Raw genomic sequence first — 23,648 nt, forward strand, 5'->3', positions numbered from 1 at the left:
CAGTCATGGGGACCGAGGGGCCGACAAAGCAGTGCCAGCCCACCCCACCGTGTCACACTGACCCCACTATTGGGCCAGCTGAATCCAGACTTTAATTCATATAGAGCAATCGGCAGATCAAAGCTGAATTACATTTACTGTACAAAGAAACCAAAACCATCCAAAACGAGCCCAGGAATGGTGTGAGCATCAGACAGCAGCGAAGGGTAGTGTTGATGTAGAGAACGCAGGACCATCCACATCCTCAGAACAGAGTGTGTGATTTGGTTCAAAGTCCGAAGAAAGGGGCCCCACTGGCAGGACAGGCAGGGCGGTGCCTCCTCTGCCCAACCTCGCTGGTGGCCAGGCCTCAGCCAGGGTCCCTGGGCGCCCCTGCTCACATGGGCCTCAGGCCCCTCTCCGCCTTGCCTCCCAGCACAGCAGGCGTGACGGGGCCCCCCACCACCACAGAAGAGTCCCAGAGCAAGGAGGGGCCTGGGGGCAGGAGGTAGAGTTGAGCACCAGGGCAGCGACAGCCGCATCCCCAGCCAGGTGGGCAGAAGGCGGCCAGACCTCCAGCTCGGGGCTGCAGGCAGGCCCTCAACGAGGGGCTCAGTGTCCACAGCCGCGGCTGCTGCTGACTGCGTCACTATGGAACAGGTCAGAATGGTTCTGGTGATGTGACCTCACGGGTGACACCAGGTGAGGAGCAGCTATGGGGGTCCCACCAAGGTCAGCAGACAGAAGCTGGTAAGAGCAGGGTCCACGCTCCCCCGGAGTTGAGCAGGCGGCACTCAATCCAGATCTGCAGCACAGCTGGGGGCCCCACCAAACATTCACCGCCTCAGATACCAAACCAAGGTCATACAGCAAGATATAAATGCAAGGGAACGTGCAGAATGACGGACAGAAAGCCGTCAGCCCCACAGGAGTGAGGAGGGGCACACCCCACAACCCAAAAGACACTGGCACTCCACTCGGGAACCCGTGAGTGGCCCCAGCTCTGGGCCCATGGCTCCACGACATGCAGGGATGTCGTCCAGGAAGGCCACTGGGAGCCAAGAAAGCCGCAACTGCAGTGCTGACCCCTGGGGCCCACATCCCACATGAAACCTATGTGATTCAGATTCAAGCCTCGACAGCTCAATTCCTCCCCTTATTTGCCTCAAATCTGCTCCCACTCCAAATGCCCCCAAATCCATCCCCAGTGACATGGGTTCATCACATGCTGCACAGAGGCTGCCCTTCCGGCCTTTAGAAAATGTACAGAGGGGGATGAACATCATCTCTATAAATAAGAACACAAGCCAGACCCTGGTTCTCAAGGACAGCCCCCTACAGACTGGGGCCCAGCAGAGCTGCCCCCAGGGTGCTTCTCAGCTGCAGTGCAGGGGCCCCCAGCCACAGGAGCACAGCCTCTACCATCCCGTGGTGCTCGGCTGGCGGGAATACCAGCCCACTAGGTGGGACCCCATGCTTCCAGGGGCCTGTGTGGCCAAAGTCTTCCTTATATGCAGGGCCAGGCCGAGGACACATCTTGTTGGGCAGCGCCAGCCTGCCCCGCTAGGAGATCTTGCAGTTGCTCCGCGAGCAGTTCTGGGGCGGGCTCTGAGGGGGGCGGATGGACCTGGACCTCCTGAGGCTGCTGCCCTTGCCACTGCCGCCCCCAGCCCCACTGGCCAGCGAGTAGGAGCGCCCGTGCATCATGACGGCGTTCATGCCGTTGGCCATCGAGAAGGACTTGAGGTGGCTCTTGATGGTGACAGGCAGAGGCAGCTTGTCGATGAGGTGCACGGGGGTGCAGGAGACGATCGCCCGGCAACAGAGATCCTGCAGGCTGAACACTGTGGGCGGGCCAAATGGAGGGGGTCGGGCAGTGAGCCATGGGCAGGTCTTGAGGCCTAAGGCTCAGCCGCCTGGCCAGCAGATGAGCCCAGGTGGCGCCCTGGCAGGGAGGGGGAAGTCTGCAAAGCTCCCAGGGTCCCGGACCTGGACACCCCACCACTCCACCCCAGCTGCCAGGCCCACCAGGAGCAGCCAAGCACCCTGCTCCGGCCTTCTCCCTAGAGCTGAGGTGTGCCCTGGAGAACCCTGTTTCCAAGGTTGCTTCAGCCCTATCCCCTGTGCCTCACTGTGGAACTGACAATCCTGGCAGCTCGATCTCCAAAGGACAGGGGGACACAGAGCCTTGGTCTTTAGGGCTCGGCTCGAGGAGGGGAGGCTTGGAAGCCACCCAGCTTGCTCTGGGACACATTAGAATCCGCAGCACTGCCTCCCACAGTGAGGGCATCACTGGGGGCTCCTGACTGAGGATGTAGAGGGATGTAAGGTACAGTCCCCTCCCTTAACACCAGGACCCCAAACAAAGCAGACACAGGGTGAGAGCCGGCTGAGGCTGTGATGCATCACACAAGCGGTGGAGACTTTGCAGCGCTACGGCTCGGAGAGACCGGCTTCTTAAGGGCCGACCCGAGGCTCTGCAGAGGTCTTAGGCGCCCCCCACCCCCACTGCAGCGTCTTGGTCTCAGAGACCCCCCAGCCCGCCTCACCTCTGTTGGGCCTCCAGATCTTCTCCATGCCATGCCTCATGAGCACAATGCGGGACAGCTCAGTGAAGGACTCAATGACATTGAAGTTGCACAGCGGGCTGACCTCAAAGAAGGTCATGCAGTTCTTTTCCGCATAGGCACGAGCCTGCTCTGTTGGCACTTGCCGCTTGAACGCCAGGTGCAGCCGGTTCCCGACCAGGATCCGCGGCACACCAGGAGCATGCTTGGGGGGTACAGAACTCAGCAGAGGCACAAATGTGGGACACCTCCCTCTGGTGCTGTTCCCCCCTCCCCTGAAGCAGGCAGGCCCTGTCAATTCTGGGACAGGATTGGGCCAGGCTAGAAGGCGGACATGGGGCTCAGACTCCAGAGGTGCTGCCCTTTGGGACATTGGACCCAGCTGTCAAATGCCATGGCGGTCAGCACATTAGAGGGCACACAGATCTGGGGCAGTGTGTGGGGGGAGGGAGGTGGCAAATGGGGGCCACAGAGGCTCTCCATGGACACATGCCCCTGGGAAGGCGGTGACCATAGGCACACACCTACCTCATCAATCTCCCTGATCCACCGGTCGATGCCATCAAACGACCAGCGGTTGGTGATGTCATATACCAGAAGGATCCCCTGCAAGGGAGACACAAGCACTGAGAGGCCAAGGGGTCACACAGAAGGGGTCCTGTTCTGGGCGTGAGGCCCCAGCACAGCCACCCATTGCTCCCTTCCGGGATATGCAGCGCCAGGGACACTCGGCACCAGCAAGCTGTATAGGTTTTTTAACACAGGCAACATGGAAAATGTGCCTAAGGCTGCCTGTCACCCTGAGTGTGGGGCGGTATGTGGCTTGCGGCCCTAGACGCCTCTATAAACAGTGGTGGTGGTACAATCTGAGGGTCAGGGATCTCATGGGCTCAGTGCTGTCCTCTCCCTCCCCTTCGGGACTTGGCTGGGACAGAACTGGCATTTTTTTTAACTTCTTTCCTCCAAGTACACTGTAAGCCTTACTCTGTAATCATTTAAAAGTCACGGGAGCTGAGACTTGCACACATGGGTCCACAGTGCAGGGCAGGCCCCATGGACAATCCTGGCAGACAGACGTGAGGCGGTGGGCCTGGCACTCCAATCTCTGTGCACTTAGCCCAGGGCACCGTGCATGGGGAGGCATTTCTGAGCAGGACGGCAGTCACACAGCACTGAGTGCAGGCCCCCACCAGCTGGGCAGAGATTTTTGCTACGGGGACTTTCTTATCACATCCCTTAGAGACCAGTTATTCGGAGCTCAGCTCTGGGCTGTCTCCATCTGCTCTGAGTATCTCAGTGGTGACCTGTCATGAGCCTGGGGAAGGTGGGTCGGTGGCCCACATACTGTCCCTGGCCCAACACTCCTCTCTGAGGCAGGCTCAGGGGCCAAAGCCCATCAAAAGCGGGACCCTGGCACCAGCCAGCCAATGCTACCAGCACGGCCCTACCACACCGGGGGAGAACATAGCTGGGGCTGAAGGCACAGGTCACCCTCCACCTCAAAATGAGGGATTTTAAAGCCTTTCCCTGAAAAATGTCCTTCCAATTCTGGAAGACTAAAATGAACCCCTACAGCCTATTAAGACAAAGGTCTAGGTTACTTGAGCTCCTGCTCCCTGGAATGAAAGCTGCCTGCCACCCCAGAAGGCCACTCGCTTAAGGGAAACAGCCAGGCCTGGATGGATGTCGTCCAGGTGGTCTGGCGGAGACAGGCCCCTCTGAACTGGGGAAGCAGAAGACCAGTTTGGTGTGCCACAGAGAGCAAGACTGAGGAGGGTGCCTGCGTGGCTGGGGGCCACCTGCTGCTAGGGCTGCAGGGAACAACACCTCCCACGTGGTATCGGGGTGGGGTCAGCGTCACCAGCCCTCCACGTAGGAAATTCCCCTTCTAAGAAATAACTGAGGACATGTCCAAAGAGCAGCCCTTGTGGAAGTCCATCAAAGCGCTGCCCATGAAACAACTAAGTGTGCAGCCCCCAGGGCTGCCTAAGTCAAGGTGCGGACATGCTGTGCACTCAGCAGGAGCCAGGAGTCGGCTTCGACACACAGCAGACCATGAGGAGAGGCACAGATCCGAATGCCACGCAGGGACACACCACATGGAAGAGGCCTCTCTGGACGTGCCCACACGTCAGGCTGGGCGGGGAGCTGGCTCCAGCTTGTGCTTACCTACAGGATGTTTAAAGTCTTGAACAGCCAAGGAAGTCCATCCCAGGCTCAGGCTTCAACTGCACCCTAGGCTATGGGAGAAACCCTGGCTACTCTGCCTGGCTCCACCTTTCTGGGACTGCCCAAGTCTGACATGGGGTTATGACAGGAGACCCACCCACCCACCAGCCACAGGGAGGAAGGCCACAAAGCCAGCCACACTGCAGGCAGCAGAGACCAAAGTGATCCTGGACTTGGCAGGGGAAACATCGCAACCAGCCCCAGGCAGGATGGCTCAGAAACCAAGATGTGGCTCACGCATAGGAGAGCCCAGTGCAGGGGTCCCAGAGCCAGTCCTGTACCATGGAGGTGGAAGCAGGGGTGAAGCAGTTCTCACTCCTCTGCTCTTCTGACAGGGAAAGTAACACAGGCACAGACTTTTAAAATCAGCCAGTACTCTTGGGTATAAACAAAACCCTGCCGCCAGCCCCTCCAGCTCTTTACAGGAATAGAGCCTCCAAAATAGAGCAAGGGACAACCGCACTGGGCAGGCTTTGGAGGGCACAGTGTGACCAGCAGCACATCACCAAAACGTATCACCTGGCGAATGCCCAGGCCTGCTGGGTGTCTCTCAGTGAGACAGGAACGACTCTCTGCAGCTGCTGCACACCTGCATTCAGAGCACGTGGGATGGCCAGGCCCTCTGAGGCTTCCCCCACACATTTTCCAACTGCCCTTTAGTACCGTAACCTGCGGTAACTAACACCTTCTCTCTTCAATTTCTTTTTTATCACAAAAGCAGTACGTATTTCTTGTAGAAAAATCAGGAACTGTTCAAAGCAAAGGGAAAACAACAGCCCTCATCAGGAGCCCCAGTGTCCAGTGACACCACCACTCGAAAACACAGCTTCCTCAACTCTCTGTAAAGCTACATAGGCAACCCTTCCTTCCAAGGGCCTGGGGACCTGGCTCCCTTGTGCCTGGGCTCTCCCTGTGCGCCACCGAAGGGCACGGGTTCTCTGGTGCTGACGGGGCCGTGACAAACGCCCTGGAGCTGCGATCCACACTCTGAGTCTCTGTCTGAGGCTAGTTAGGCCCCCAACGCCGGGCACTCTGCAGAGCGGCCCACAGGCAGGCAGTACATCGACACTGCTGTGGAGCTTCCAGGACAGGAGCCCCACCTTCAGCAGACAGGGAGGCTGCAGAGTGGATGGGGGCCACCTGCAGCATCGCCCCCACCTCTCACCACATCTGAGAGGCCCCCACGCAGGCAGGCCCCGGACACTGGCCCGGTCAATGTCCTTTGTCAGCACTCAGCAGACTCAGTCTGACTCCGGTCCCAGACCTCTCACCCTCTCGGCCTCCCCAGGTGCCAGGGAGCAGAAGGTCAGCAAGAGTGAAGGGGCAGAGGGGTGCCAGAGCACCTGCAGAGATTCCCATCCCTGCACAACCCCTTGAAGTGCTCCCCACACCTAAGCACATGCCAACTTGGGTGCTCTTCCATGGCAGCCCCATCTCCTGCTCTTGCTGAGAGGGTGCCCTGCCCTCCCAAGGACCAGCAGCAGCCCCTCCCACAGTGGCTCCAGTGCTGAGTAATCCAGCCCACCCCAGGAGCCCCCAGACCTGAGGCGGGCCTGGCTGCTCCAGCAGCCTCCTCACTCAGCACGCAGTCATCCAGGTGACAGGAAGTCACTGTGGTTCCTAGAGAACTGGGTGGCCAAGCAGCATCTTCACAGTGCGCAGTCCCCGAGCACCTCCCATGGCACCTCTAGGCAGTGAGAGCCACAGGCACCCACAGGGGCAGACCAGAGGCCCCTCCGCTCGGAGGTAGTCCGTGTCAGTCTTCTGAGGAGGCCTGATGCTCAAAGAGCAGCACTTCCTTAGCATCCCGCCCGTGGAGGGCCAAGCAGCAGGCGAGGGGAGCCGCCCTCTGCAAACAGCCGCGGCAGTGGCTGGCCTTACCTGTGCGCCCCTGGAGTAGGACCTGAAGATGGTGCAGAACCTGCCCTGGCCCGACGTGTCCCTGAAACAGAGCAGGGTGGGGACGTCGCCACAGGACCCCAGTGTGCGCAGTGTGGTCCACCCTCCCACGCCCTACAGCTGCCCTGGTTGGCCTCTCCCGGCCTGGGTACCCACCACCCCTGCCCAGTCAGGCTGGAGAACCCCAAACCTTGGGGATTTACATCTCATTGAGGTTCTGGAAATGCTTCTTAATTTGTAGCCCGATAAAGGGCACCAGGAGAGGGGCTGTGGCCATTGTGGAAACTAGTCCCTTAGGGGTGGAACCAGCAGGCTCCATCAGAACAGTCCTGGGCCTTCTCCTTTCTGCATCACAGAGCAAAAGCCACTCCGCGTGTACATAGTATCTATTTAAACAGCTATTCTAACTGACATACAAACAGGACACCTTCCTGCTTCTTTAAGGATTCTTGACTGATTTCACTTAACTTCTGAGCTCATGCAGTAACTCTGACTTGCGGTAGCTCCGCCCCCAGGCACCTGAGCTGGCCAAGGCCTGACTCACCAGAGCTCCAGCTTGACCCGCCGGCCGTCCAGCAGGATAGTGGTGGTCTTGTAGTCAATGCCTGCAAGGAAGCACAGACTGGTTGAAGGCAACAGCGAGCGAGACGCCTGCCAGGACCCCCTCACCAGGGCTCAGTCTTTGCAGCAGAGTCAGTGGCTCCTCCTCAGTGATTCGGACTGGCCGCCCTCGTGTCATCCCAGAGGGCCTGTGCTGGGTGCCAACAGCGTGGGAAGGAGGGCAGCGCAAGAGTGGGGTCCAGAACGCTGGTGGGAGGATGGCTCTCGTCTCCGCGCTGACCTGTTCATGGGCTCTTAGAGGTGAACCCTCAAAGGTCAATCACTTTCCCAAGTTCTTGGTTCATCGCAGTCCCCAGGTACTGACAGCTGGAGCATCGTTAAGGGTAAAGCAATTTCTAAAGAGCTATTTCTCTGGAGAGCTCTCTGGAGAACTCATGCTTGCCACGGTTTACCTGTCATTTTTTTAACTTGTTATACTTTCATAAGGAAAAGTCCAAGAGAAGCTAGGAGGAGCAGAGGCAGTGCCAGACGCTTAGCCTGCTCGAAAGACTTCAACGGGTTTGCGGGCCATCCAGAGACCCCCTAAAAGCCCAGTCTTTCCTTCTCCTCTCTACCACCTTAGAAAGGTCATCCGTTTCTTGGCTTCAAGCTTAGAAGTGGGCACTTGTGACAGTGTTGCTCTCAGGTGTGTGCACTCAAGCAACCTCAGCGTCTGCATGCGGCACACTCCCACAGGCACTAGTGCGTCAGCCACCATCCTTCCGCCTGGCCAACTCCTCAAACCGCTCACCAAAACCTAGCTCCTGGGCATCAAAGGACACTCAACAGAATGAAAATGCAACCTGTGAAATAAAAAAATTATTTGCAAATAACCTATCTGGTAAGGGACTGATATCCAGAATATGTACGAAATCCCACCACTCAACAAAAGAAAAGCCCAACTAAAAAATGAACAAAGGACTTGTATAGGCATTTCTCCAAAGATACAACTGACCAAGAGGCCAATGAAAAGATGCTCCACATCACTCATCATCAGGGAAAAGCAGATCAAACCACAGCGAGACATGAACTCATGCCCATTAGGTGGTTGTCATCAAAATACCAGAAAATATCCGGTCTTGGTAAAGATGCGGAGAAACTGGAACTTTTGTGCACCACTGGTGGGACTGGAAAATGGTGTAGGCACTGTAGGAAACAGTGTGGCAATTTCTCTGAGTTAAACTCAGAATCACCGTATGTTTTGGAAATTCCACTTCTGGGTTTATACCCAAAAGAAGTGAAAGCAGGGAGCTGAGCATGTAGGCTTTGCAAGCGCGTTCAGAGCAGCACTGCTCGCACCACCAGGCGCCTGGGGGCGGGTGGAGCGGCACACGCGCTTCCACCCACCCGGGAACAGTCCTCAGCAGGGACATGCTGACCCGTGCTGCCACGCAGGCGGACCCTGGGGACGCGATGCTGCGTGAGCCAGCCAGTCCCCAGAGGACATGCGCCGAGCAGCTCCCTTTCTCTGGGGTCTCACAAGCAGGCAGAGCCGCGGGGACAGAAAGTGGAAGGGTGAGTGCTCCCAGGGACATTGTGGAGAGGTGACAGGCTCCGGAGAGGGCAGTGGGGGCGCTGCGCATGTGAGCGGGCCGTGCCCCTGAGCCGGACTCCTGCAAGCCGGTTAAGGCAGTGACTTAATGTCATTCTACCACAGTTTTTTGAAATGTGAGAGAAGATTCCTGTGCACATGTTCCCAAGGGGGAGATATTCTTCAGGAAAAAAACAGAACAGAACTCAGGCCTGCCCACCATCCTACCTGGGCATTCACCCTTCCCCCAACTCTCATCTGCTGATCAGTCATTTCTTTGGGGGGAAGCCCCTGGAATTCTGTCAAACAGGACTCACCTCCTTTGGACCTGGCTCTCCAGCCTGTGACACGGACTGCATGAGGGTGGTGTTGGGACAGCGATTTCCAGAAGGTGTAGCTATGGATGCCCACCCTGTAGGCCACATTACCTCCTCTGACCCAGCAGTCCTGGGCCACAGGGACAGGACACTGACTGCCATGTGCCTCCCACAACACCGGCCTCACAAAAGGAGTTCTGCTGTGAAGCCACCCTGGGGTGGCATGGAGGCCCAGGGCCCAGCTGGGAGCTACAGGAAGGGGGGGGCACCAAGGGAGGGCCCAGGAGAAAATGGGGTTTGGGGAGCCCTTGGCCCAGCTCTGGGAAGGACGCCCACCTCGGCACACCTTGTAGGACCTTCTCCCATAACTGGCATCGTGAGCACAGTGAGCTGGGCACCTCGCTGACCGTCTGCCACATTCCCCCTGCCTCATCACCACAGGACTTTAACTGGGTAGGCCGCAGAAAGCACAGCCAGCCCCACTCCACTCCGCCCAAGTGGGACCAGCAGGACAGGCACTCAGAGCTGGGGACTGGTACCAAGGAAGGGTCTGCTCTCCTCAGGACCTCCTGTGGCACACCCACCCAGCTGGCCCAGGGCTTGCCCGAGAACAGCATTCTTGGCACTGTTGACAAGAGCCTGACTCGGAGGATGGAGCAACGTCACCACAGAGATCATTCAGACTCACACAGAGTGGCCATGCTCTTCGAGTGCAACCCGACACAGGCACCCCAGGGCGAGTGGGCAGAGGGTCCCTCCAGCAGACAGCAGGGCCCAGCTGAGGATGGCCCAGAGCCAGCAGGGAGGCGCTCTCAGGCTGCCACACACTCTTGGACAGATCAAAAAAATTTCATGCTTCCTCTGCCTCGCCCCCCTGCCCCCACCCCAAAGCTGGGTTAAAGACTTACAGTGTGCTTTGTGAATTCACAGAAAATACAGACACAGCAAGTCCAGAGAGAGAGGTCTGCCTACAGAAAGGCAGAATCTCCCTCCCACAAGAGTGGATGGCACCCGAGCATCACTGTGCGTTAGCTCGGATGGCTCCCAGGCCTTCAGATTCACTGCTGGAGAACTTCGGTCACCCCCCACCTTGTCTCACAGGCCTTAAATACTGAGCAGCTGTTTGAAAACCTGATGACCAGCGGTTTCATTTCAAAATATTTAACACTCTGTATAGCACAAGCATATTCAGAACAGAAATGAGCTACTGGGAGTCAGAAGAGCAGGCCACGTGCACACAGGGATGGCCAGAACTCTGGTGGGCTGGGCCCTAGAACCCAATGCCCTCGTTCAATGGACAGGGTGGCAGGAGCAGCTCACACACAGGGAGGCATTGCATGGGGTGACCGAGTCTCAGGTCTGGGACCGCAGGCACTCCTGGGATGGACACTGGGCTTGGGAAGGTCACCAGGCCAACGGCAGGTGACCAGAGGTTCCAGGGGGGAGACAGGTGCTGTTCTTACTCCTGATCCTTCTTACGTGAACTTTCTTTCTCTGAAAGCATTTGGAGCATTTACTTTGCCCAGTGTTCTGGGGGGTCGCTCTTGTGATGGGAGCCCAGAGGCCCCCCTCTGGTCCCCGGGCCACCCCTCCGCTTACATGGCTCTTCAATCCCACATCCTAGCCCCGTTAGCCAGGGAGGGACCTCTAGGCTAATTGCCAGTTTTCTCATCTTTCCCCCCATCTCTGTCTTTTTGTTACATTTTCTGGAAAAAAATCCAACTTCATCTTCCTTTTATGGTCTTTTTGAAGAAATCTGCTGTTATTTTTAATCTGATCTTCCTGGCCCTCCGAAGCCCCCTGCTGATAGCTTCCTGCCTGTGGCTCTTGCGTGCACTCACTCTTTATCTCACACAAAATTAATGATAAGATTCTTGGGTGTCTCTCCTCACATCATGGTGGCCCTTGGCTGTCTGGTGACCCCCCAGAGACCCTCAGAAACTGTGGCAAGTTCTGTGTGACTCTGGCTTGTGAATCGGGGCTCACAATGGACCTGCCAGGCACCTCAGGATCTGTGGAGGTCACTTCGTTTGGACTGATGACTGTGTGGCAAAGGGCAGCATTCAAGTGTTACCTAAGCACTGGAGGTGGGTGGCGGCCAGTGGCCAGGGCCCCCTGCTCTGGCACAGACTTGTGCTTGGCCCTCCATCATGTCCGATTCTCCCAAACAGTACACCTCCTGTGTCCCTTGTGACAGCCACCTGTTAATAGAGTCCCTGCCCTGACTTCAGCCTGTCCTCACTCTGGGTTTGAGGGCCCGGGATACAGGGTGTGTGTGTGTGGGGGGGGCCTTGTAGGCCCCTCACAGCCAAGGTCTCAGGTCTCTGCACTCAGCTGTGGCAGTGGCCCTTGCTTTCCAACTTGTCAACCTTCCTCATGTGACAAGCTCACAAGCTGTAAGAAGTGTCTCTTCTATTGTTTTAGCAGGGTTTCTGGAGGGAGTGACAATTCACTTGACACAAATTACATTATGAATTTCTATATACCAGACATGTTTCAGGAGTTAAAGGGGCTCATGTCACTACTCAGCTGTCCTGCACCTGCCCCTGGACCAGGAGCTACAGCTGAGACCCAAGAAGATGAGATATTTGGAATCTGTGGGGACATTTTTTGTGGCACAGGTGAGGAGCCCCAGGTGAACCACCATGCACGTGACTGCTCTGCACCACGGGGATCATCCTGAGTCTCACGAGCACCCCAACACCCAGCCAGGTATGTGTACAGAGGAAGCATCTGCGGACGTCGATCTAAGCCAAGGCCCTTACCCATCCTTACATGTGTGCCCTGTCCTCATACCACATTTTGCTGGGACACTTCCACCTTACCAGTCACAGGATACTGTTTTGCTTGTTTACAGTTTTTCCAAGAATTGTTTCCCTTTTGGAAAAAAATTACATCACCCACAGTAATATCTACTCCAGGCACCCTTCAGCTGTCAGAGCATGACCGCGCCCAGCGCTGACATTCTTAATGTTGATGCTGTGCGTGCCCTGCGCCACTCCTCCTGCTTCTGCGTGTCAGATACGTGTGCCCGCCCCGGGTATGTTTCAGTTCTGTGTGTGGGTAGGATGGACCACTTATGAATCTCATTCCTTCTCAGCATGGTAAAGAGGATGCTGTGAGTGTCCGGAGGGGCCTGAGGGGCCGAGGGCGGCCTTCTGATACCACGCCCCTGCCCTGCTGGCTTCAGACCCCAGCCTGACAACGCCACAGCAGGGGAGGGCTCACAGCTCACCAGCTCTGGGAAACGCTGACGGAGGCTGGAGGAGCAGGAACATTGTAATTACCTGGCTGCTGACTCTGCCACCCTTCAAAGAGGTATTACACAGCATGGATTCACAGAAAGGAGGTGAAGAAGGAAGGAATGATACAAAAAAGGTCACTCAAGTTCCAACTTTCTGGAATGTCACTTTGTTTTGGGGGAGCTAGTGCTTTGGGGAGCTCACCAGGCCCCTGGGACCTACTTCACCAGGAGCTGTAAGCAGACTCTCGGGGATGCACAGGAAGGAGGCTGAATGCTGGCCAGGGAGACACCACCCTCTGTCCCTGCCTGGCCCCTGTGCTCTGGAGTGGGACATCTGCCACCTGAGCAGAGCACCCATGGCCACATGGCCAGCCTGTCAAGGCAATCTGGTATGAGAGCCACTCCCCTTGGACTGGCTACTCTCCCACACAGCACAGCTGCCACTCTGCTGGCTGGAAATGAGGCATGGTGTTCCACCAGGGGTCATCAGAGGAGGCCAAATCCGTGCTTTCCTCATATCCCCCCTTTAGAGCTTCACCAATGCTCACGTATCTGTCAGCACAGACTTAGGACAACAGATCCCCAGAAAACCCACTTCCCCTAAGAAATCACAAGGTAATCATGGTGAGGGGAACAAACATACATGAAAAAGAGCCAAGAATTCTTAGCTGTCTGCTTAGATCTGCCCATTCAGCTTTATTTTGGGTTCATGAATCAAGATTGTTGGATGTGTTTAAGTTTGATTTCCCACTGGTCAGAGGAGCAGAGGCCAGTCAGGACGAAGAGCACCATGCGCAACCCGCTGACCTCTGGTTCCCGCGCACCTGTCCAGCCCCTCACTAGAGGGGGTCAGCAAGGAGCAATGCCACCTGCCCACATGGCACATCTGCTGCCACCTCCTTTCTGTGTGGGGTCCCAGCCCTCATGGAAGAAGTGGTTAACACTAAATGCACAATCATACAGCTGCTTCCCACAATGAAAAGAGCTACAGGAGAACGTTTAAGAAGTTCTTAACGATGAAAAAAATGATTAACGAAAGACTAGATTAAGGATGAAACAATTCTGATGTGTTCCTTTGCAGTGCTTACATCCAGCACGTGAACAGCAATGCTAGCTGCTGTGTGGACCGCAGATGCCATACCAGCAGTAGGGCCAAGGGGTGGGTGGATTGCTCACATTACCCAAAAAAGGTACATTTTATTGTATGTAAATTACATAAAATTTAGTAAGCCAAATGAAATTTACTTTTTAAAGTAAACCCACAAGGTACTGTCCTGCCTACAAGATGGGTCTCAATACAGATCAGAGCCAGACGTGAACGCCCATCCCCCAATGTGCTGACGGGCACAGAGGTTCCAGGAGCCAGGACAATCTGCTGGTCCCCCACACCTGCCCTCCTACGGGCCAGGATCTGCAGCGCAGGTACACGTACACGCCTGTTCCTGAGGCAAGAAAGAAGGGGGCTGCCTAGTAAAGAGCAGAAAAGGAAGCAGAAGTTGCCTGATAAATCTCAAGACGCCTCTCTACACCAGCACTCTAGGGCAGTTTGCGGACTGTGAAAGAAGCTTTTCCTTAATGCCCTGAAAACCACTCCAGATGAAACCAAAGCAAAAGCTCTCTGCTGCCCGGAAAGGCAAGCAAACTGCATACAAAACTCGGCAGAGTGCAGATTAAAGGAAAACACAAAAATTACACATAACCCCCAAACTCAGAGATCATCACCATTGTGTGCTTCACTCCACAATTCCCCCTTTCATTTTACATACATGTATATGCTATTGGACATAAATACATAGTTTATACATATTATGCACATTTATATACAATTAGACATACTTTCCCCATACTTAGATTATCAGAGGTTTCTCCGTATCACTGCATATTCATTGAAAACCCCTCCAAACCAGCATTTTTAAAGGCTGTATAGCATCTTACCCTACCATATTTCCACTGATGGGCCCTTAGACTATTTCAGGTTCTTCATTTTTGTTAAAAAAAAAAAAAAAAAGGCCTTAAATTTTGTTACATGTGTCTGTATCATTCTCCAGGATAGGTTCACAGGGGAAGACTTTCCAAGGCTCTGAATATGTGCTCCTGAGTCCCTTAGACAGCATGACACTCACACCCCAGCACCTCAGTGCGGTTCCAGACTCAGCCGTGATAAACTTCAGGTGTGCGTCCCACACCATTTCACCGTAGTGCTTAAAGAAAACATCTTTCCACGTATTCTTCCTTGGACTCTCCTCTCCGAGGACTCCACATGTGGCCCTGGCCAAGTGACTTGAAGTGAAGGAAATATTCCCAACAGTGATAACACCACCAAGTCATTCCCACTCATCAAGGGATGTGGTCGCTGCAGATTGGACCCAAATTGAATCATCACCAGCACCACTGATCAAGAGAGGTGTGTGTAAGCACGACTGTGTGCACATGGCACGTGTGAGCTGGTGTGAGCCAAGCTTGTGTATGAGCATGCAGTGGGAGCCCAGGACCGCTGCTCCCAGGGGAGACCCATGTCAGTGGCCAACGCAGCAGTTTCTGCTTGCTGACAAGGGACTCCACCTGCCACATGCACTGAAGATGTGCATAGGGACATACCTTCTCTCTGTGCAAACTGCATTTGCAAGGAACTCAGACTCAGCTCCTAGTGCCTGACGACTGCCAGCACCAGACCCAGGAGAGACAGCTCCAGTAACAGGACACAGCGATCAGGACCATTTAATTAGTCAAGGCCAGAGCACTCCCGTACTCAGCACAGGGCCCGGAGGGCTCCGGGGGCGATGGCCAGCCACATAGTGGGCAGGGTGCCATCATCACTCCTGACAAGCTGAAGCTCCCAATTCCTCTGCAGTGACTTGCGGACCCAAACACATCATCTCAATACCCTGTTAGATGTCACCGTGTTCCTCGAGTCATGCAAGGCCATACAAAGTGTCTCAGGTCTCAGTAACATCCCTTAACTTACTACCTGCCCTCCCAGCGAGGTGCTGACCAGACCCAATGAGCAGTCACCTACTGCGGCCCACAAGGCACACAGCTGCTGCCCCGGGAAGTCCAGGCAGGTGACGACCCAGCTTTTCTGCCGAACAACTGCTACACCACAGCACTGCCACCCAACCTGGGGACCACAGCAGTTTGTTCTGATCCACTTGGGTGGCTTCCTGGGCTCACAGACGTGTTTACACCTGGCTGAGATCTCCGTCCAGGGCATAACAGAAACCTGGCACCTGGCATTTTTCAAAATCTGTAAAGTGCCTGCCCATCTCCAGCACGCAGGACTTGCTCAGAGATGCTTGGATGCCCTCTGGGATGGGGACGTCCTCTCTCGGGATGCTGGCCTCCCAATGCCATGCCCTCTGTGCAGCTTCTTGGTTAGACCCTGGCTAGACCACTCTTCACCTTCCCTCGCTCCTAGATATCCTGAAGGCCCATCTTCCTGAGCGCCCCTCCGATCCTGCATGAATTGCTCCCCTCTTAGCGTTCTAACCAGAGGGGACCATATCCCTCTGCTATGCAAATGCCTAGCACCTTCAAGGGCTGAAGCTCATCTGGTCATGCCCCATTGTCCTGCTCAAATCCTCGACTCCTCGCCACCAGCATCAGTACCAGGTTTACCAATCATGTCTGTCCCATCCTCCCCCTACTCTCTGAAGGACATATGCCCAGTCAATGAGGTGTTTGATATTCTGACCTTGGCCACCACGGCCGGCTCTGTGTGAGCACAGTCACAACCAGAAGACTGTCCTTACTACCTTAGGCTCAGAGATCAAGTTCACTTTATTTACATGTATTACCCTCATTCCCAAATGACTTAAGGGGCCCACTTTCCCACTCTAAGGACGACCCAGTTCACCTGGTCTTGACTCAGCCAGCCCCTCTCCTGCTCTGACACCTGCATTCACGGCCCCAATTTCCTTCTCCTGAGTGCACAGGGCAGTAAATCCAACCCCACACGCCAACCTCAGTCCCTTCTTGCATTCTTTCTGCAGCTGCTCTAACCCAGGGTGCTGGACATTGAGACCTTCCCCTGCTTCACCAAACACCTGATAGACAACACCCTGACCAACCTGATCCAGGGCCTCACAACAACCTATCAAGAGACATGTTGTCCACACAAGGTGCTGCTCACCCGCCTGGACTCTGGACCATGTAAATGGCCAGCTTTTCAGGGAGCAGCAAATTCACCCCCTTGTCAATTACAATTCAAACAGAACAGGAGGCAAAAGTGTCTTCAGGACCCTTCCCACCTGCTTCCCCAGCTCCCTGTGAGGGTTTCCTTCCTGAAACACACTTCTGTTGAGTCCACCACCCAAGCCACACTCTTGCTGCTGCGAACGACATTACGTGTACACAACCCCACACATGACGTCCTGCAACCCACAACCCTGCCAGAGAGCCCTGCCCACACTGCGTGGTGCAGCTGCTGAAGCATGTGCTCCATTATCTGCCTGAGTTTATGGCAAGTGCTAAAGATGGGATGGGGGTGCTTAAAATGGAGAACAGTCCACCTATTCAATTATTTCCTGAAAACTTAGGAAAGGCCATGCCAGTTCAAATTATAAATCAGCCTCATTAGCACAACCTGAAGCAAATACAGGAATCTGTACCTCTCAGCCTGCCACCCTGACAAGGAGTAGGTTAATCTTTACACCACACATGTAGCAGCTGAATGCCAAAGGGGTGGACGGGAGCAAATCCCACCACTACGCACACAGACAGGTCTGTGTGGCCCTCTGTGGCCTGGAAGCTTCTCTGGAAACTGGTGTTCTGCTGGTCAGCAGCTGACCCTGAGAACTCTGCTCTGCTGGGCGCAGCCAGGAGGGAGGAAGCAGGCCAGGGAGAGCACATGCGCCTCTGTGACCCTCCCAAGCCCCAGGGCAGAGGGAGGAGGCAGCCCAGGATGGGGAACCGAGGCACCAGGAGACAACAAGGTGCAGAGAAGGAGTGAGGAGTTCTGTCTGGGAGGCACCGGGAGCCTGTGAGCAAAACACACAGGAGATGCTGGGAGGTGCTGTGCTCAGAGCCCAGCCCAGGATGCAGGTGAGGAAAAGGGGTGGCCAGAGGCTCCCAGTGGCCTGGCTCTGACTGAGCAAGGCTGGGGAAAGCAGCAGCCAGGAGCTCAGTGACCAGCGGCCCATTGCAGGTGCAGGCAGCCGGCACAGGGAGACAGTGGGCGCCAGGCCCCACGCTGCCTGAGACAGCTGCAGGCGCTCAGCCCATCTGAGCCTTGGCTCCTCATTTGTGAGACGGGATGGGGATGGTACCCGGGAGGAGCAGCCCAGAGAAGAGGCTCAATACGGCACCTGGCATACATCATTTGGAGCCCACACTGGCCTCAGAGCCTGACATCTGACAGAGGAAAGTCGAACCCCAGGAAGCTGCCCAGAAAATGGGTGAAATCCAGACAAAAGCACCCAACCAAGGGCAAAGAATGAGAAGGGACTGTGAGGGGTCACATGTCAAGTGAGTGACCAGCACCAGATGCTCATTAGCACAGGAACCCTGCAGCTTTTTAACATGCACAGTTTGTCAGCATTTCCTGCGTTCAAGTCTCATGCTAGCATTGGGACAAAACAACAGGTGAGAGACACCACAGGTGGACAGTCCAGAGACATGTCCTGACCTGGGAAGACAGCTTGGGGGCCATCAGAAGATCTAGCTCCCCTTGGGATTGCACTGAGGGCAGAAACCAACTTCTAGCCTGGTGAGAGGAGACACGGGGTGTGTCCAGGGAGAAACCGAGAAACCCTAGGGCCAGGGGACAAGGTGAGCTGTGGCCTGTCCCCGGGTCTCTGCTGTGGGCCATGTGCACTGGTACATGGAGGCACGGGCACACTGTGTTCTCCCTCACGGGCACAGCAGGCACCGTTTGGTCCCACAAACATGGAACTAACTGCGGGCCTCAGACCTTCACAGTGGACCTCGATGCCTGCCCAGCTTTGCCCACACATGCCTAATTGTCTCACTACTCCTACCCACAAACCCCCCACCCACCCACAGCCTGGGCTCAAAGGATGTGAGCATCCTGTACTCAGCAGCTCCAACACTGACCCCCCAAAGAACAGATGGGAGAGAGGGAGTCATGCCCACTCAAGTCTTCTAGGACGTGGGCACCTCTACTGAGGCACATTTCCTATCAGCTTGTGAAGATTTGTGGGAGCCAAGGCACACAGGACCTTCACCACCCTCAGTGAAGTGGGCCTGGCCCACACACGAGACACCCCTTGGGCTCCAGCACACTGCCTTGGAGCCACCACGGACCCACCTGCCCAGGGGCCCACCACCCCAGAACAGAGTCAGATCTGGCAGTGCACTCAGAGTGGTAGCTTCCCACACGAAGCTCGCACCGCCTTCCAGCTTTCACAACTCACGCCCCATGCCGCTTGTGCTCTGCAGAGTAATCCGCCAGCAGATGGCCCAGGTGGAACCTCTATGCAAACTGATCTGTCTAGAAGAGAGCACAGACCCCTCCCCTAAAACCACTGCAGTGTATTAAGAAAAAAGGATCTCAAACCTCCTGAGAGGAAGGTTCCAGATCTACAGAGACCCACAAGCACAGCACACATCAGCATTACCAGAGCTAATAACCCGTGTGGGCTCCCACAGGTGCTGGCATGTTGTCACATATGGCTCATCCCTGCTTCAGGTGCCAGTGCTAGAAAAGGCCATCTTGATGACTCACATGTTTGTGAAACTGGGGAGGGTGACGTGCACTCACCTACCTGTTTGAGGAACAAGCCAGACAAGACTTCAACGTGCGTAAACTCTGGTTGGCCCAAGGAGGGGGTTGGTCGCACCCTTCTCTGGGTGGGGACCTCCCTGCCACAGGTCATCTGCTACCTGTCAGATGAACCATGCAAGTACAGGCCAGAAACAAAAGCCTGGAAACATGCTGAGAACTTTGAACAGGGGGAAAAAAAATACATACATGTCCTCTGTAAAAGGATCAGAAATAAAAAACTCAACGTTACAACAAAGTCACATGATGCCAAATCCTGAGAACCAGTTGCTCCTGACAGTCTTCCTTAGGAAGGCATCACTTCAGATCCACTAACTTCACCCCAATAAAGCACACTGGCCCCTGGGGTCAGAGCTGATGCCCTGACCACAAAGACCTATTCCTCACGCTGCACATGTCCAAACCTCGAGGACCCTTAGACCTGAGCATGGTGCCCTGCCTTCTCCACTTGATTTTGCAGGGACCTGTGAGCGTGCCCTGGCCTGACGCACCAAGGAGCCTTTTGGAATGGGCTTCCTCACCACTTGTGGCAGTTGGGCCTCCAACTGGACAGCTGGCTGTGTCTCTGGCATCTCCCCTTATCTCGGGCAGGTCTCTGTGTTTTACTCAATACTGGCCCTGCTTCAGCCAACATGTCGTAGGAAGTGTGGCAATGCACAGCAATGTGACACAGGATGGCGGGCAGGTCCTAGCTCTCCAGCTAGCGGCACTGTGCCCCTGAGCACTCCCTGCGAGGCTGGAGCACCTGATGGTGAAGCTGAGCTTACTCTTGGAAGCACAAATCCATACCGGGAAAACACTGCCGCCCCTTAATGAAGCCCAAGCCCTCTCCCGCTCGCCCCCACTCTTCCGAACACGCACTGCCAGCCTCCCAGGGGCAGGGCTCCAGGAGGCAGTGCTGCCACTGAACAGCAACTCCACTGCCCACTGCCTTGGTCAGGAAGGACTCCTCTGACGGTCACTGCCAAGTGCCACTGCGGTGGCAACGGCTGGTGAAGGCGCAGGCTAAAGCCACAGCGGAGGCCCTGCCCCCCACACCCCGGGGAGCCCGGCACATTTCCTCCCTCCCTGAGAAATGAACACAGGGCCGCCCCTCTCCTGCCCTGCGAGCCGTCCCCCCTAAGCCAGCGCTGGGAGCACGTGCTTCCCAAAGGGCCTGGCACAAATCTGGCACGGCAGCCAACTGCTGAGGCTGGACCAGGTAACGCAGCAGCCTGACAAATCCTAGGATGAAAGGGTCGAAAACCAGCGTCCACGCGCTCAGCTGCCCGGAGGCAAGCGAGCCAGCAAAGAGCGAATGCTCAGAGCAGTCAGAGCGGACAGGAGTGGAGGGGCAGAGGAGGGGAGCACAGACGTGAGAAGGCAGCGCCCGCGGGAGACACTGGCCCCGGAGCCCGGGAGGTCCCTGGAGAGACCGTACGCGGCCTGCCCACGCGCAGAGGCCCTGCTCCCCCTAAGCAAGCATCCCAGGGGCCTGGACCAGGGCCCCCAGCGCGGAGGGGCACCGGCCACGCTGCTTCACTGGCCGCGTTCACTGTGTCCTCACGCAAGTGCGTAAATCGGGGGGCGCTCGAACGAGCGCTGGAGACGCCTGCCTGCCGCTGTCCCCCACGCAACGACCGCCGTTGCGGGGCGTTTGGCGACCGCCACACAAACGCCAGCAGAAGGTGCCGAGCGCGCCTCAGGGGGACCGCCTGCCCCCGAGAGCCGCGGGGTCACGTGTGCCTGACACACGGTCACGCACGCCCGGCTGCGCGGACGGACCGGGGGCTCCCGGGCGACGCCGCGGCTCCGCTGAGCCCCGGCCTCCGGGAAGCCCACGCTGAGCCGGGGCGCGCGGTCGGCCTCGGGCTCGGCGTCGGGGAGGCGCGTCGCGGCCGCGCTTACCGTTGCTGTAGGCGTACGGGGACTCGGCCGCGCCGTCCTGCAGGCTCTCCAGGATCTCGCCCTTGCCCACGTCGCTGTCGCCCACCAGCAGGAACTTGAGCAGGTAGTCGTAGCTCTTGACCGGGCTGCCCTGGGTCCCCATCCTCTCACGTGCGCGCAGGCCGCGCCCGCATGCCCACGGCGGGGACGAGGCCTCCGACCGACCTGCGGGCCGGGCCGGGGCGCGGTGAGCGGGCGGCGGGGCAGGTCAGCCAGGCCCGCCGCCCCCGCCCCGCCCTGCCTCAGCGACCGCTGCCCGCCCCTGCCCTGCCGCCCTCGCCTTGCTCGTTGCTCCAGCGGCCACCGCCGCCCGCACCTGCTCTGACGCCCCCGCCTCACCTCAGCAGCAGCCGCCGCCGCCGCCCCGCCGCTCCGCCGCCCCGCCGCTCCGCCGCTTCCCGCACGGCGCCGCGTACCCCGCCGCCCCGCCCCCGGCCCGCGCGCCGCCATTGGCCGTCCACCTCCCCCTTTCCCGCGACCATTGGTCCACACACACGTCCATCACGATCGTCCTCCTCCCCCCCCCCACCTTTTCCCACACAGAGCCGCGACGCCTCCGGTCGCCCAACCTCTAAGCCGTCGCTATTGGTAGTTCGCCACCGCATCCCCCGCCTTCCCACGACTATTGAACCGTGGGCACGCCAGTCAGCCGCACTCCCGCCCCCGCCGCTACCCGCGGAGCATCCCAGAGTTCTCAGCAACCCCGCCCACTGCCCCCCGCAACACCTCGGCCTTCCCAGTCTCCATTGGCCACCGCTGCTGATCCTCCTAGAGCCACTGGACTGCCCTCACGTCAATCAAAGCCCTCTAAGCCCGCCTCTCTCGTTCTCGCTTTCGCCCCCTATACACTCACCAATCAGGAGCTTGGAACTACAGGTTGTTTGCATACGCCCCTTTCCTTCTCTCGGACAGAGGTAGAATGGTGGCGGTCCCCGGGGTGAGGCCGGGCCTGTGGTCAGTAAAGCTTCTAGCTGCGACCGCTGCTTCCGCCGAGACCCCAAATACGGCGGCGACGCTCGATGGAACTGTGCTTTCGGAAGCCGCCCTCCCCGCGGCGGAGGTGTGACCTGAGCGTGACAGGACGAGGATAGCCAATCGGCGCCCTAGGAGGCGGGACTTCCGCTCTCGGTGGGGGGCGGAGTGTCCCTGCAGCCAGTCAGAAAGGACTGCTGACGGGGGGGCGGGGGCGAGCTGCAGTCCCACCTGGCCCTGCGTGCCAGCCTGTCGCCCTGGGCAAAGTCTCTGGGCCACAGCGTGGCTGTGAAGACCCGAGCTTCTAGAACCGCAGCGCCAGAGAGGTTGGCAGCACAGGCTGTGAGCCACGAGTGACCTGGCTCCGCGCCCGAGTGCTCTTGGCCGCAGGTGGGGCCCCACGGCCCAGGGCGTGGGGCACTGAGGCTTGACCAGGGAGGCCTCCTGGAGAAAGTGACTTCGGGTTGTTTACAGGGTGGATGGGTTATTTTTTCTAATGGGCAGAGAAGTATGAAAAACCTACGATTTCACTCGGCAAAGTGGAAATTAAATCAAAGTAATAACCCTTTTCACCCATGAGATTGGTAGCATTGCTTGAGGGCCAGGATGTGGGGAACAACTCTGTTAGAGTGACAAGCTAGTAATATAGTGTCATTTAGCCTGGAGAAGTAATTAGATACGCGTAGCCTCACGTCAGGTGTAATGATGGTGAAAGTCAGAAACGGATGGGAGCTACTGAATCCACCACGGTCATCACCCTTAAATAGTGAGAAGAGGAGAAAGCAAACGTTAGGCACTGTATCCAGTATAATCTCAATATTTAGGCTTTAAAAAAAAAAGCACGTCATTCTAGATTTACATATAGAGACACATGCATATAGAGTAAGGTCTGGAAGGGAGCTCACCAGAGGGGCAGCATTATTTCTCCTGGAGTTGAGGATCAGGAGTGACTTAAAATAATTGACATTTTTTATAAAAACATATTCACATATGACATGTAACTGATGATGAATAACTGGAAAAGTTAAGCATAACCATCCCATACAGGGTAGCAACTCCTTTTCTAGAGAAATGGAAACATACATCCACATAAAAAGTTGTATATGAATGTTCATAGCAGCATTATTGCAATAGCCAAAAGGTGGAACCAACCCAGACGTCCATCAGTAGGTCAATGGGTAAACAAAATAGAGTCCATCCACACAATGGGTATGTTCATCCATGAAAATGAAGTGCTGATACACAGTACGCTCCACTTAGCATGAAATGTCCAGAATGGACAAATCCCTATACAGAAAGATTAGTGGTCACCATGGGAAACGGTGAGTGCTTAACGGGTTCCCATTTGGGGTGATAAAAATATTCTAAAACTGGTGGTTGTACTACTTGGTAAAGTTACCAAAACTCAATATTGTGCCCTTGAGATGGGTGAACTGTGGGATAAGTAAAATGTGCCTCAATAAAGCTGCTCTTAAAAATAATAAATCCAAAGAATGTGTTTTCAAAGCTGAGCCAAGCACAACCCTAACCAGACAAGGTCCTGAGTGCTGTGTGCTCGAGAAAGGGCCCCCTGGAAGTCAGAGCAAGAGCTTCCCTCCCAAGGGGCCACAGGGCACCGGGTAGTCTTCAGAGAGTAGGCCTCTGT

At 56.4% G+C, this 23,648-nt stretch overlaps 1 protein-coding gene across 3 annotated transcripts; it reads right to left on the reverse strand.

Moving 5' to 3' along the window:
- Positions 1 to 117: 117 nt before the first annotated feature.
- RAB40C (RAB40C, member RAS oncogene family) lies at positions 118 to 22,876 on the reverse strand. Of its 3 annotated transcripts, none has more exons than XM_037005834.2 (7): positions 21,885 to 22,876; positions 20,993 to 21,196; positions 7,219 to 7,279; positions 6,657 to 6,717; positions 3,075 to 3,152; positions 2,529 to 2,751; positions 118 to 1,823 (listed from the first exon to the last, which is right to left on the reverse strand). In XM_037005834.2, exons 1-7 carry the CDS (start codon positions 21,916 to 21,918, stop codon positions 1,543 to 1,545), a joined length of 942 nt encoding a protein of 313 aa, XP_036861729.1. In that variant the 5' UTR covers positions 21,919 to 22,876; the 3' UTR covers positions 118 to 1,542. The 3 variants fall into 3 exon arrangements, with proteins under 3 accessions (XP_036861729.1, XP_036861731.1, XP_036861732.1); XM_037005836.2 differs by lacking the exon at positions 21,885 to 22,876 and adding an exon at positions 21,371 to 21,466; XM_037005837.2 differs by lacking the exon at positions 21,885 to 22,876 and adding an exon at positions 21,312 to 21,336.
- Between the last annotated feature and the right edge of the window lie 772 nt (positions 22,877 to 23,648).

The sequence above is a fragment of the Manis javanica genome, chromosome 10, assembly GCF_040802235.1.
Source record: "Manis javanica isolate MJ-LG chromosome 10, MJ_LKY, whole genome shotgun sequence".
Taxonomy (NCBI): Eukaryota; Metazoa; Chordata; class Mammalia; order Pholidota; family Manidae; genus Manis; species Manis javanica.